The sequence below is a fragment of the Suricata suricatta genome, chromosome 5, assembly GCF_006229205.1.
Source record: "Suricata suricatta isolate VVHF042 chromosome 5, meerkat_22Aug2017_6uvM2_HiC, whole genome shotgun sequence".
NCBI lineage: Eukaryota > Metazoa > Chordata > Mammalia > Carnivora > Herpestidae > Suricata > Suricata suricatta.
In genome coordinates, this window is record NC_043704.1 from 59,786,422 (window position 1) to 59,801,205 (window position 14,784).

General features: G+C 38.3%; 1 protein-coding gene across 1 annotated transcript in view; it reads right to left on the minus strand.

The window, feature by feature from the left end:
- Positions 1–14,784, minus strand: part of CFAP44 (cilia and flagella associated protein 44) — a 143,861-nt gene that overhangs the window by 81,493 nt on the left and 47,584 nt on the right. Inside the window, exons 17-19 of the mRNA XM_029939323.1 lie at positions 9,350–9,586; positions 3,347–3,492; positions 2,037–2,307 (exon numbers count right to left, since the gene is read on the minus strand). Of these exons, the coding sequence (XP_029795183.1) occupies positions 2,037–2,307; positions 3,347–3,492; positions 9,350–9,586 (654 nt within the window). The remainder of the gene's footprint in view (positions 1–2,036; positions 2,308–3,346; positions 3,493–9,349; positions 9,587–14,784) is intronic.

Sequence of the window (14,784 nt, forward strand, 5' to 3'; positions counted from 1 at the left end):
ATGAAATGATGCTCAGCATCACTCATCATCAGGAAAACACAAATCAAAACCACACTGAGATACCACCTCACGCCAATCAGAGTGGCTCAAATGAACAAATCAAGAAATTACAGATGCTGGCAAGGGTGTGGAGAGACAGGCACCCTCCTGCACTGTTGGTGGGAATGTAAACTGGTGCAGCCACTCTGGAAAACAGTGTGGAGGTTCCTCAAAAAACTATCCATAGAACTCCCTCATGACCCAGCAATAGCCCTGCTAGGGATTTACCCAAGAGATACAGAAATGCTGATGCATAGGAGCACATGTGCCCCAATGTTCATAGCAGCAATGTCAACAATAGCCAAAACATGGAAAAAGCTAAATGTCCATCACCTGATGAGTGGATCAAGAAGATGTGGTATATCTACACAATGGAGTACTACATGGCAATGAGAAAGAATGAAATATGGCCATTTGTAGGAAAGTGGATGGACCTTGAGGGAGTCATCCTAAGCGAAATAAGTCAGGCAGAGAAGGACAGAAACCATACGTTTGCACTCACAGGTCTAATAGGAAAACAGGAGAAACCTAATGGAGGACCTGGGGGAGGGGAAGAGGGAAAGAGAGTTGGGGAGAGAGAGGGACGCAAAACTTGAAAGACTATTGAATGCTGAAAATGAACTGAGAGTTGATGGGGAAGGGGGAGGGGGGAAAAGAGGTGGTGGTGATGGTGGAGGGCACTTATGGGGAAGAGCACTGGGTGTTGTATGTAAACCAATTTGACAATAAACTATTTTTAAAATAAATAAATAAATAAAAAATAAAGTAAGAATCTCAGATCTATGCAGACCTTAGATCTCTACTGATTCAGTTCTTTCTGATTTTGCCTTCTTAAATGCAGATTCTACCAATGAAAGAAATATTGAAGTCATAAATAAAACGATGCTATTATACAAATGTAGAATGCATTTTTTTCTATCAATATAGATTTCCATAGAGAGAGCTGGCACTTGGTAGAAAGATAAAGATTTTCTTGTTCTTACACTTTCCCTTCTGTAATTCTTCTTCCTAAGCTGGATCTCTTTTGCCCACAGCCTATTCTCCAAATTTTGCTTCTATGAATAAAAATGAATATTCACTTGCTCAAATCTTCCCTACCTTTTTTTGAATGTTCTCTTGAAATTGGGTCCTGTTAAATGGGATGTCAATGTGTTCTTAGGAATTTTAACTATGGTCTTTCTAATACAACGCCTACTCTTTAGGGGCAATTCTAATTGTTATTAGTGATTTTATCTAAAGGAACCACTTTGATAATAGAAAATTCAGGTGCTGTGGTAGGGTAAACATATAATTTGGGGATCTAAACCCTCAATCCTCATTACAAAACTAATGATATATTATGCCTAAAAACAGAATAATTTAACTGACTCTTTGGTCATGATCCACATTGTAATATTCTAATGCTAAAGACTAATATTTTGACAATTCCTTTCAAACAAACAAATTATGGTATACATCCCATGTATGCCCCTTCAATAAGTAAATTAAAACCAAATTATGTATCTGAAAAATTGTACATTTTGAAAACAGAAATTTTTATCAAGAAAATGGTTGATATAGAAAAATTGACTCAGTCTTTTTAATTTAGGGAATTCTATACCTTTAGTGTTATAGGGGAATTCAATGACTTTAATATTTAGTAACAGAGGCAACAGAAAGTCGAGAGTACAATACAGATAGGAAGAATAGACTATAAGGTATAAAAGTGTCTAAAGAGTTTTCAGGATTTTTTTTTAATGTTTATTTATTTGGAGGAGGGGGCAGAGAGAGAGATACACACACAGAATCTGAAGCACGCTCCAGGTTTGAGCTATCAGCACAGAGACCAACGCAAGGCTCAAACCCGTGAACCAAAAGATCATGACCTAGGTTGAAGTCAGATGCTTAACTGACTGAGCCACCCAGACACCCCAAGAGTTTTCAGTTTTTAAAGAATGAGTAATTTAACATTTCTATTTTAAAATATTTCTTATCATTGTTATTAGTTAGTTACATACCCTGGGAGATGGCACTTTGGCTTTAATGGCTTTCATGAGTTCATATTCAGAAAAAATGGTGAAAACAAAGATATTACTATCTGCTCCAGTAGTCACCAAGAAACGGTCATCAAAACTAGTAGATATGCATTTAACACATCCATAATTAGTGTCATGCAGATTGAAATGCCAGTAGTTCACCATATCTTTCAATGAAGAAGAATTCTGACTTTGGATATAGACTCGAATTGCTCCATTTTGCATTCCACAAAACATGAGATCTTGATTAATGCTATGAAACATAAATTGTTCATATTAATCAGATATATAATTTTATACCTTATTAAACATTTTTGAGACAGAGCCAGACCGAGCATGAGTGGGAGAGTGGCAGAGAGAGAAGATGATGCAGAATCTGAAGCAGGCTCCAGGGTCCAAGCTGTCAGCACAGAGCCCAATACAGGGCTCAAACTCACAGACCCAAGATCATGACCTAGGCAGAAGTCAAACACTCAAAAGATTGAGCCACTCAGGCACCCCAGATGTATAATTTTAAATTAATAACACATGATTGAGTTTTAAAAAGATGTTATGGACTTCATTGTGCCTCCCCATTCATATTTTCAAGCCCTAAAAATTACAGTAGTCCTCACAAACTACTACAAAAGGGCAGAAGGGGAAAAAGCCAAGTTGAAATTTGGACCTATAATATATGACCTTCAAACGAATGACTGGCATATATGCTTAATTCTCAATTATCAGAGGACTAAGGATTCAATTTGTGATTAGTCCAGGATCATTGAAACAGTGAACCTTCATTATCTGACCACGCAAGAGCATCTTCCTAACAACAGAAATAAGTCCATACAAACCAATTGTGTGATAAACAGAAATTCTGACAGAATATTTGATAGAGGGATTTGAAATATCATTTCATGGTTAGTTTGATTCTATTTATTCATTCCGTTTATTTAACTAGAAAATGTTTGGGGCACTTGGGTGGCTCAGTAGATTAAGTGTCCAACTTCAGCTCAGTTCATGATCTCACAGTTCACGGGTTCAAGCCCCACATCCAGTTCTTCACTGACAGTTCAGAGCTGGGAGCCTCCTTCAAATTCTGTGTCTCCCTCTCTCTCTCTACTCCTCCTCTGCTCACATTCTGTCTCTGTCTCTGTCTCTCTATCAAAAATAATTAAGCATTAAAAAAATTTTTTTAAGAAAATATTTGAGTGCCCCTCCATTCAGACAAATCTTTAAAAATGAACATGCATAATGGACAACAACATAAACACAAATGGGATTTTTTTTAAGCTTTCTGAAAGTTTGTTCACCTGAAAGTGATAGAATGGATGGGATTATCCTCTGTATCTTCAAGAAAATGAAAATCAAAAGGCTCATCCTTCTCTTCTGTGCATCTGCTACTTTTGCCATATGGGGAGAATGCACAGTGATACAGAAAACCAGAATCATAGCCATCCTGGAGAAGAGATAAATAAGACAGAATGTAGTACTTGAATATTAGATACATATGACCACATAAGGATTTTTTTATTCTTCAAATTTTAAAACCTAAAATAGATGTCTTAATACATGTTTTTATATGACTTCTATGATTATAGATAGGTTTTATAAAGTAACTCATTGTCCATTTATATGCGACTATATGATTATACAATAAAACACCTTACAACAATTTGCTTCCACTTAAAAGTCAATAGAAGGAAAATATCACTTCTAACTACCTACTGAGTTCCATTTTATTTCAAGTATTATTCTGCATATGCAGTATTTAGTAATACAGTTTTGTAGATCATGGTGTTCAGAGTTAGTTTTGAGTCTAGGTCATTGCTCTTCTCCCGGAGGCATTTGCCAGTTCTGAAAGTGGCATCTGAGAGGCTTAGAAATTCAGCAGAGTGGTCTTTTGTCTCATGGGCTTAGGGAGAGGGAGACAATCCCCAAGGTCGTCCAAGGAGAAGGAGCCACTGTAAACACACCTTCCGATGGGCTTTCTGTTGCAGCCCTAGAACACTGTGCCCTACAAGTATGAGTCACCTCAATCACGGACTGTATGGAAGTGATCTAGGATTTCTAGCTGTTTTCCAGAACAAAAATAAATTCCCAGGAGACAATGGCAATATACAGAGTCTCAAGCTAATGCTACAGTTTTTCACCTACAAGGTCAATTACTTAATTAAAAATAAAAACACCCTAGGCATACTAGCTAAGACCAGACTTGATTGAAAAATCAAAAGAACAAAGAAAAAATCATGAGATATTGAGTTGATGAGTTGATACAAACTCAACTTCAACTAACCAAGATTAATATTATTTAAGGAACTTGAAGGCACTATAAGAAATGTAAGAAGTCACCTGGAATCTGTAAAAAAAAAAAAATATGAGTGGAAAAAAATAAAATTCTAGGACTGAAAAACAAAATGACAAATTAAAAATCAACATATTAGTTTGAAAGCAACTAGACACAGCTAGAATTATGGAGCTAGAACAGAAATCAGATAAAGTAGTCAGACCAAAGCAGGAGAAAGGAAAGAAAAATACCAAAAGCAAGGATGGTATGTGTGTAAAATACGTATCGGACACAGTGATGAGGGCCAATGGACATAGAACTGGAATCCCAGGAGATGGGCCAGAAGCAATATTGTGGTAGATAATGTCTAAGAATTTTCCAAACTGAATAAAACTATATTGGGATTCAAGAATTGCCATGCACACAAGCAAGATAAATATGAAGAAACTACACCTTTTAACACAAAATTTTAAAAGCAACCAGGGGAAAAGACACATCAGGTTTCAAAGAAACAACAATAAAAAAGATGCAGCTGGCACGGGACACCGGGGTGGCTCAGTCCGTTAAGCATCTGACAGGCTCGGGACCTGGTCTGACGGTTCATGAGCTCTGGCCCCACGTCGGGCTCCATGCTGGCAGCTCAGAGGCTGGAGCGGGCTTCAGATTCTGTGTCTCCCTCTCTCCCTGCCCCTCCCCGCTTGCACTCTTGTCTCTCTCTCTCTCAAAAATGAGTAAATGTAAAAAAAAAAAAAAATTGTTTTAAAGACGGAGCTGGCAGAATGGAGGACAAAAGATGAATAAAAGAGACCAAAGTTTGAAAAGAAAATATCCAGCAAAAATATGATTTTTTTAAAAAGGCAAAATGAAGACCCCTTAAGATCTCCCAAAAAGCTCCCAAAACTGAGAGAATTTGTTACCAGCAAACCTATAATAAACACACACATATTTTTAGAATCTTCTGCAACTACAATATAGAAAGGAATTAAGGTAAGAAAAAGAACAAAACAAAATGATAACAACAAAAATAGTGAAATACCTTTTGGAACTACAAATATATATAAAGAAAATATATGGCAATGGAGGGGATACATGGCATTAAAGTACTCTATGATCTTTTTACTCTGGAATTAGAAGAATGGATCTATGTCAAACGACATGAAGTTAAAGGTACATAACAAAATCTTTAGGATCACCTCTAAAAAGGGGAGTGGAAGGGAAGGAAAAAGAAGTTAAGGAAAAATTTTAAGTTGGGTACTAGAGCATGTTTATATGCTGATGATAAGAATGGAGTAAGCAGAGGGAAGTGGATCACATAAGGGGATTGGGTGGTTTATTGTAGGAATAAAATATTGGAGGATGTGAGAGCAGTGGGATCAAGGGCCTTCGAGAAAAGTGTCCTTGAACAACTTGCAGGAGACCTTTCATCACCTGTAAGAGTGGGCAAAGCAGACCAGACACATATGGATCCCCATAGGATGTTAGATCTGTTTGAAACAAGACGAGGACAATTCTCCGCGAAATGGGAGATGAGATTCTCATTAGAAAGTGAGGGAGGGTGCAACATGTTTGAGGGGAGGAAAGCCTTAAATCCATAATTTAGGAAGTGGCAAAGCGAACATGGCTGGGCAGGTGAGTACCGACTTGAGAACTGCGGTCAGGACTTCAAAGGGAGACAGATTCTCTAAACTGTTTGCTTAGGTGCAAGCGTGGAGCTGGCAAACAGGGGGATCAAGCAGAGCCAGGGTCACTACCTCTGTAAACTGTACCTTCGTCAAGTTCTGGTGGAATTTAGTGGTTAAAAGCATGGGCTCTAGGCTCAAACTGCCTGAGTCCCCATCCTGGTTCCACCTCTTGTTAGTATGACCTGGGATAAGTCATGCAACCCCTCCATGCCTTGGTTTCTTCTTATGTGACATGTAAATTATAAGAGCACTTATTTTATAGGGTGCTTGAGAACACTTAGACTGGTGCCTGCTACAGAATAGTTTTCCATATTTAATAATAAAAATACAAGATTCCCAGTTAAATATGAATTTCAGATAAACAGCAAATACACATAGTGTAAGTATGTCTCATGTAACATTTATCGGGCAACTGTAAGAATAAGTACTAAATATATTTGTTAAGTAATCTTTACATGTTTCCAGGACAATAGAACTCTATTACACTGTATCACTGTTCTTTCTATGCCTCTCCCCCTCATGATATGAAGAAATTTCCTGAGGGCAGGAATCATGTCCTATTTATTCCTTAAGCCTAGAACCCTGCACAATAGTAGCCATCAACAACTGTTTCATAAAACAAAGACAGACAAAGTATAAAGGCACTAATAAATGGAGTTCTAAAGTGCCTCCACGACTACTTTCTATCCTTCTTGCTGCTTGCCTCCTTAGAAGTTGCTAACAAAGATGTGTTTCTAGACAAAGTTGAATAGGGGAGAAGTTAACACTCATTATCCTTGTAGCAACAAGTCCTTGGCCAGTCAGTGTCCTGACCTGGCCAAAGATCTGGGGCAGGTTATGAATTAAGGATAATCTTTCACATACAGGCATACATCGGAGATATGGTGGGTTAAATCCCAGAACACTTCAATAACACTAACATTGCAATAAAGTGAGTCAAATGAGTCTCCCAGCTTTGTTGTTCCATTTACAGAGCACTGGCAATAGAGATTTAGAACAATTCTTAAGGGCCCTAGGATATTCAGAATGGTAAATGAGCACTGCATTCAAACTAAGTCACCAGCCACATGAGCCCCTAACAAAAGAGTTAACCTATTCTTTGAAGCCAGGAATTGACCTTTTCCTCTGGGAAAGTCCTAGATGGAATGGATTATGAATGACCTTATCCAGTAGAAGGTTGTTTTGTCTACATTGAAAACCTATTGTGGGGAACCTAAGTGGCTGACTGAGCATCCGACTTTGGTTCAGGTCATGATCTCATGGTTCATGAGTTTGAGCCCTGTGTCTGCCTCTGTGAGGACAGCTCAGAGCCTGCAGCCTGCTTCAGAGTCTGTGCCTCCCTCTCTCTCTGCCCCTCCCCCACTCGCACTGTCTCTCTCTCAAAATTAAACAAACATTAAAAACAATTTTTTTAAGGAAATCTCTTGTATAGTGTAGCCACCTTCATGACTGATCTTAGCTAGCTCTTCTGGACAACTTGCTGCAGCTTCTCCGTCAGCACCTGCTGCCGTACCTCATACTTCTGTGTTATGGAGACAGCTCATTTCCTTCTTTTCTTAAACCTCATGAACCAACCTCTGCTAACTTCAAACTTTTCTTCTGAAGCTTCCTCACCTCCTCAACCTTCACAGAATTGGAGGACCTTAAGGCCTTGCTCTGCATTAGGCTTTGGCTTAAGGGAATCTTGTGGCTAGTTTTATGTTCCATCCAGGCCACTGAAAATTTCTCCATATCAGTAATAAAGCTATTTGGCTTTCTCATTACTTGTGTGTTCACTGGAATAGCACTTTTAATTTCTTTCAAGAACTTCTCCTTTGGAGGGTATCTGGCTGGCTAGGAGATAGAGCATGTGACTCAATCTCAGGGTAATGAGTCGGAACCCCACGTTGGACATGCAGCCCTATTAAAACAACAACAACAGACCTTTCCCTTTGCTTTCACATCTTGGCCTGCTATTTGGCACAAGAGACCTAGCTTTTGGCCTATCTTAGCTTTTGAGACACATTCCTCACTAAGCTTAATCATTTCTAGCTACTGATTTAAAGTGAGAAACAAGTGACTCTTCATTTCATGTGACCAATTTTAGAAGCCATTGTAGGGTTATTAACTGGCCTATTTTTCTTAAATTTTTTAATGTTTTTTATTATTACTTATTTTTGAGAGACAGAGAGAGACAACGCAAGGAGGGGATGGTCAGAGAGGGAGAAAGACACAGAATCTGAAGACAGACTCCAGGCTCTGAGCTAGCTGTTAGCACAGAGCCCAACGCGAGGCCCAAACCCACAAACTGCGAGATCATGACCTGAGCTGAAGTTTGACGCCTAACCAACTGAGCCACCCAGGCGCCCCTTAACTGGCCTAATTTACGTATTGTTGTATTTCAGGGAAGGCCCAAGGAGAAGGAAAAAGATGAGGGAATTGCGGCTGGTTAGTGGAGCAGTGAAGACACATACATTATTTATCATTAAGTTTGTTGCCTTATGTGGGTGGGAATCATGGGTTCCCAAAACAATTACAATAGTAACAAAGATTAATGATCATAGATCACCATAACAAATCATTATAATCAGAAACTTTGAAATATTGGAAGAATGACCAAAATGTGACACACAGACATGAAGTGAGCCAATGTTGTTAGAAAAATGATGCCAATTAGCTTGCTCAACCCAGGATGGCCACAAACCTTCAATTTGTGACAATCACAGTATCTGCAATTATTCGATTTTTTGTTAATGGAGGTGAAATTTGTGACAAATTTATAATGAAGGAAATCTTGTTTTGCAGTCAATGTTTTATGATAGGAATAGAAAATATATTACTAGAGAACGTAATTATCACAACTTTGTGATAGTCCTTGGTCTTTGACTCACTAATATCTATTTTTCTCTTCTTCCATATTAGCCAGGTCCCAATTTTGTTCATGGTGACAATGTGACCATCTAAAAACAGTCATCTTCCCAGACTTCCACGTGGCCACAAAATGCAAGCCAGACACTGCAGGATAATGTGGCTATTGTCTTCAAAAATGTCAATTAGTTTCAAAATAAAAAAACAGTAGAATCAGCTGAAAGACCCTTTAACCCTTTGCCCTTCCTTATACCTTTAATTCTTTTCCTCTTTGACCTCCTGGAATATGTATTATTATAGATGATAACAGGTATAATAAGTAGACATAAAAGATATTAAGATGGCATTAAAAACTGTAACTCACATTCATTCATCAAAATTCACACCTACTCAATAGTAGTAAATAAATGATCTTACGGTAAGAGTTAGAAAGTAAGAATGTGCTGGAAATTTATGATAGAAGCAATTTAATCAAAATTATGTATCACATTATTACTCACCAAAGAAACCCAGAACTTCCCTGGCTCAGAGTAAAATCCACAGAGGATGCGACAGGGGGTTGATGGAATAAAGATTTCGGGTAATGGTTCCTCTTCCTCTTCCTCTTCCTCCTCCTCATCAGCCTGGACTTTTTTCTCTCCATCTTTCATCTCTGCTGCTAGTTGCTTCCTCCTTTCTTCCTTCTCCTTCTCCTTCAACTCCTTTTGTTTCTTTCTCTTTTCTATTTCTATTAATCTCTTTTGCAAGAGACATTAAGAAGATAGACAACTGTAAATCATTTATTCACTTACAGTAATGAGAAGACCAAGAAAGTGGAAGGAAAAAGGCATGGCTCTGATGTAACAAATAATGTCATTTAAAAATAATTATCAATTTGGGGGTATATTTTATCCTTAAGCTTTTCAAATCATTTCTGTATCTCTGCTTCCATCCTAGTTTTATAGAAATTAATTTTTCATTTTTTCTTCCTATAGAAAAGCTAAATACAGTTTCTCTCAGAGTCTATCATCATCAACCCATGAATTAGGTAGACCAAAATAACCACTGAGGAAAGTCGTTTCTATTTTAGTAGATACTAAAATAATAATAGCAATACTGTGAGGCCCTCCACATCTATCAAATGGTGATTTCAAAAGTCACCTAACACTGGCATCCCTACCTCCCATATTTGACCTCTTTTTATCCTTCAGAATTATCTTCCTAATTTGTATGATCTCATCACATCAATCTCCTCCTCAAAATCTCACAATGGGAGCGGTGACTGAACAGCTTCTGCACAACAAAAGAGGTGGAGACACAGGAATGAAGGGAATCAAATGCTGTGAACTGCAGGGGGAAGGGATGCTGCAGAGAGTCCTGAGCAGATTCATCTGCCCTGGAACACAGAAGAAAAAAAAAAAAAAGCCAAGGTTTAAAAGAGCAACTAGTATGTAAAAGAACCAGCACCAGAACCCTGCCAAACTACAGGGAGCTGCCGGAACTCTCTTTGGGTCAGAAGGGCTGGCAAGCACAACAGTTCATGCTCCTCCTCCATCATGACAGTGTGCATGGGGGGAGCAGGGTGTGGATACCCTAACCAGCCTACCACGTCAGTGCGCCTCAGACACCTAGCTCCCATTAGCCCCAGTAACCCCACCAAGGAGGCTCCAGGACAGTATATACCAGGACACCCCTCGATAGCACTCAGTACAGTTTCAGCTGTTGCACCAAAGTGACACAGGTTTGAAGCATCCCTGAACACTCCAGGTCCACATCACTTTGGTAGGTATCACCAACACTAAGTGCTCTGGGACCTCCTGGCTGGTGCCTGCTTTGGCTCAGTTGTCCCACCAGGGTGCCCCCCTGTATAGAGCCCCCCAGGACACACTGACCTCCACTAGCCTTGGTTTCCATTGCCCCACAAAGACCCCCACTATCCTGCACTCCCAGGGACCCTCCAGCTATACCCACTTCACCTTCAGTTGTCTTGCCAGGGCACCCTCAGGGCTCCTGCCAGCTAACAGAAGTAACAAAACATAGACCGGGGATGATCAGACACAAGACCATTCCTTCGAGTGTAGAAGTAGCTGCTCTGCTAATTCATAGAAATAAACATGAAAGTCAAGAACAATGGGAAAAGAATACATCCCAAAAGAAAGAACTAGACAAAGCCTCAGAACAAGAAGTAAAAAGGAAATAAGCAATATACCTGATAAAGAGTTTAAAACAATGATCATAAAGATGCTCACCAGGCTGGAGAAAAGAGTGAAAGAACTCAGTGAGAACTTCAATAAAGAAATAAAAAATATAAAAAAGAACCAGAGACGAAGAATACAATAAGTTAAAAAAACAACAAAAACACTAGAGGGAATAAACAGATTAGAAGATGCAGAAGAACGGATCAGTGATCTGGAACAGAGGGTAAAGGAAGGCACCCAAGCTGAACAGCAGGGAAAAAAACAAAACAAAACAAAACAAAAACAGTTTAAGTTAAGAGATCTCTTAGACAACATCAAGCAAACAAATATTCACATTATGGGGGTCTCCCAAGGAAAAGAGAGAGAATGGGGCAGAAAACTCATTTGAAGACATACTAGCTAAAAACTTCACTCATCTGGAAAAATAAATAGACATCTAGGTTTAGGAAGCACAGAGCATTTAAAACAAGAGGAACCCAAGAAGGTCTACACCATGACCTAATTATTAAAATGTCAAAAGTTAGAGAAAAATTTTTAAATAGCAAGAAAGGATCAAAAAAGGAAATCACATATGGCTATTAGCTGGTTTTTCATCAGAAACTTTGCAGGCCAGAAAGGAGTAGCATTACATATTCAAAGTCTTGAAAGGAAAAAAAAAATCTACAACCAAGAATACTCTACCAGGCAAGATTATCACTCAGAATAAAAGGAAAGAGTTTCCCAGACAAAAATTAAAGGAGTTTATCATCACTAAATTGGCCTTACAAAAATGCAAAAGGACTTCTTTCAGTAGAAAAGCCCATAATTAGAAGAAAATTATGAATAAAAAGATGTAAAATATGATAACCTATGTGGAAGGAAGAGTATAAAAATAAGTTTCTCTTAAAAATGTGTTTGAACTTAAATGACCATCAACTTAATATAGACTGCTGTACATACTTAAGAATATAGGAACCTCATGGTAACCACAAACCTATCCTAAACCAAAACCTATAATAGATACACACACACACACACACACACACACACACACACACAGAAAAAAAAATGACATAATAAAAAGTCAATCACAAAAAAAGAGTAAGAAAAGAACTACAAAAACAACCAGAAAACAACTAAGAAAATGACCTCAAGTATGTACATATCAATAATCACTTAAAGGTAAATGGTCTAAATGCTCCAATAAAAAGGTATAGGGTGACAATATCAAGGAGAAACAAGGCCCGTCTATACGCTGCCTACAAAAGACTCACTTCAGACCTAAAGACACATACAGACTGAGACTGAAGGAATTGGAAAAAATATTTCACTGCAAATGGAACCAGGGGAAAAGGTGGGGCAAGAATACTCAGATCAAATAAAATAGACTTTAAACTCTAAAATAGGGGCACCTGGGTGGCTCAGTAGGTTGAGCATCCGACTTCAGCTCAGGTCATGATCTCATAGTTGGTGGGTTTGAGCCCCACTTCGGGCTCTGTGCTGACAGCTCAGTGTCTGGAGCCTGCATCAGATTCTGTGTCTCACTTTCTCTGCCCCTCCCCTGCTCATGCTCTGTCGCTGTCTCTCAAAAATAAACATTAAAAAAAAACCCTCTAAAATAGACTATAATAACAAAGAAGGGCATTTATAATGATAAAGGGATCAATCCAACAAGAATATACAACAGTTATAAATATCTATGTGCCCAACATTGGAGTGCCGAAATAAACAAAGGAAATACAAACAGATAAAAAGGGAGAAATTGACAGTAACACAGTAATAGTGAGGGACTTTAACACTTAATTTACATCAATCACCCAGGCAGAAAATCAATGAAGAAATAGCATCTTTGACACCTAAGACCAGATAGACTTAATATATACAGAACATTCCATCCCAAAACAACAGAGTACACATTCTTTTCAAGTGCACATGGAACATTCTCATTCTCATTAGGCCACAAAACAAGTCTCAATCAATTTAAGAAGACTAAAATCACATCATGCATCTTTTGCAATCACAACACTATGAAACTAGAACTCACAATCATAAGGAAAAAAGTGGGAAAACCACAAACAGGTGGAGGCTAAACATACAACCAGTGGACCAGTGAAGAAATCAAAGAATAAATGGGAAAAAAATACATGGAGACAAAGGAAAATGAAAACACAACTGTGAAAGCCGCTCTAAGAGGGAAATTTATAGCAGCACAGGCTTATCTGAAGAAACAAGAAAAAGTTCAAATAAACTAATTTTATGCACGAAAGAACTAGAAAAAGAACAAAGTCCAAGGTAAGTAGAAGGAAGGAAATAACACTCAGAGCAGAACTAAACAGCACATACACCTAAAAAAAAAATAATAGAGAAGATCAATGAACTCAAGAAGTTCAAAGTATCACAATCCCAGATTTCATGTTACATTACCACTGTGGTAATCAAAACAGAATACTGGAACAAAAAGAGACATATAGATCAATGTAACAGAACAGAAAGCCCAGAAATAAGCCCACAAGTATATGGTAAATTAGTCTCTGACAAAAGAGCCAGGAATATACCATGGGGAAAGGACAGTCTCTTCAACAAATGGTGCTGGACAGCCATGTACAAAAAAGTGAAACGGGACCACTTTCTTCTACCATATACAGAAATGAATTAATTGATTAGAGACCTAATTAAGAAACCTAAAACCATAAATATCCTAGAAGGAAACAGTAATGTCTCTGACACCAGCTATAGCAACATTTTTCTAGATAGGTCTCCTCAGTCAAGGGAAGTAAAAGCACAAATAAACTATTGGGACTACATCAAAATAAAAAGATTTTGCACAGCAAAGGAAACCATCAGAAAAACAAAAAGACAACCTAGAGAATGGGAGACAATATCTGCAAATGATACATCTGGTAAGATTTATTCACCAAGCAAAACCCTAAATAATCCAATTAAAAATTAGGCAGAGGACCTGAATAGACATTTTTCCAAAGACGACATCCAGATGGCCAACAGACACACAAATGATGCTCAACATCACTCATCATCAGTGAGATGCAAATCAAAACCACAATGAGGGGCACCTGGGTGGCTTAGTTGATTATATGTCCAACTTTGGCTCAGGTCATGATCTCATGGTTTGTAGGTTCGAGCCACGTGATTGGGCTCTGTGCTGACAGCTCAGAGCCTGGAGCCTGCTTTGGATTTCATATCTCCTTCTCTCTCTGCCCCTCCCCTGCTCGTGCTCTGTCTCTGTCTCTCTTTCTCTCTTTCTCATTCTCTTGCATGTGCATGCACTGTCTCACTTGCTCTCTCTCAAAAATAAATAAACATTTAAAAAAATTTCATAAACCACAATGAGATGTCACCTTATAGCAGTCAGAATGGCTAGAATCAAAAAGACAGAAAATAATAAGTGTTGGCAAGGATATGAAGAGAAAGGAAACTTCATGCACTGCTGGTGGGAATATAAGTTGGTGCAACCACTATAGAAAATGGGACAGAGCTTCCTTAAAAAATTAAAAATGGAAATATCATATCATCTAGTTGTTCCTCCTGGGTATTTGCCCAAAGAAAACAAAAACACTAATTCAAAAAGATATTAGCACCCCCCTGTTTATTGCAGTATTATTTACAACAGCCATGATACGGAATCAACCCAAATGTCCATTAATAGAGGAATGGATAAAGAGGAGGCTGTATAAGGGAGTTCTATGGATAATTTTTTGAGGAACCAGCAATAGCACTGCTAGGGTTTTACTCAAGAGATATAGAAATGCTGATGCATAGGA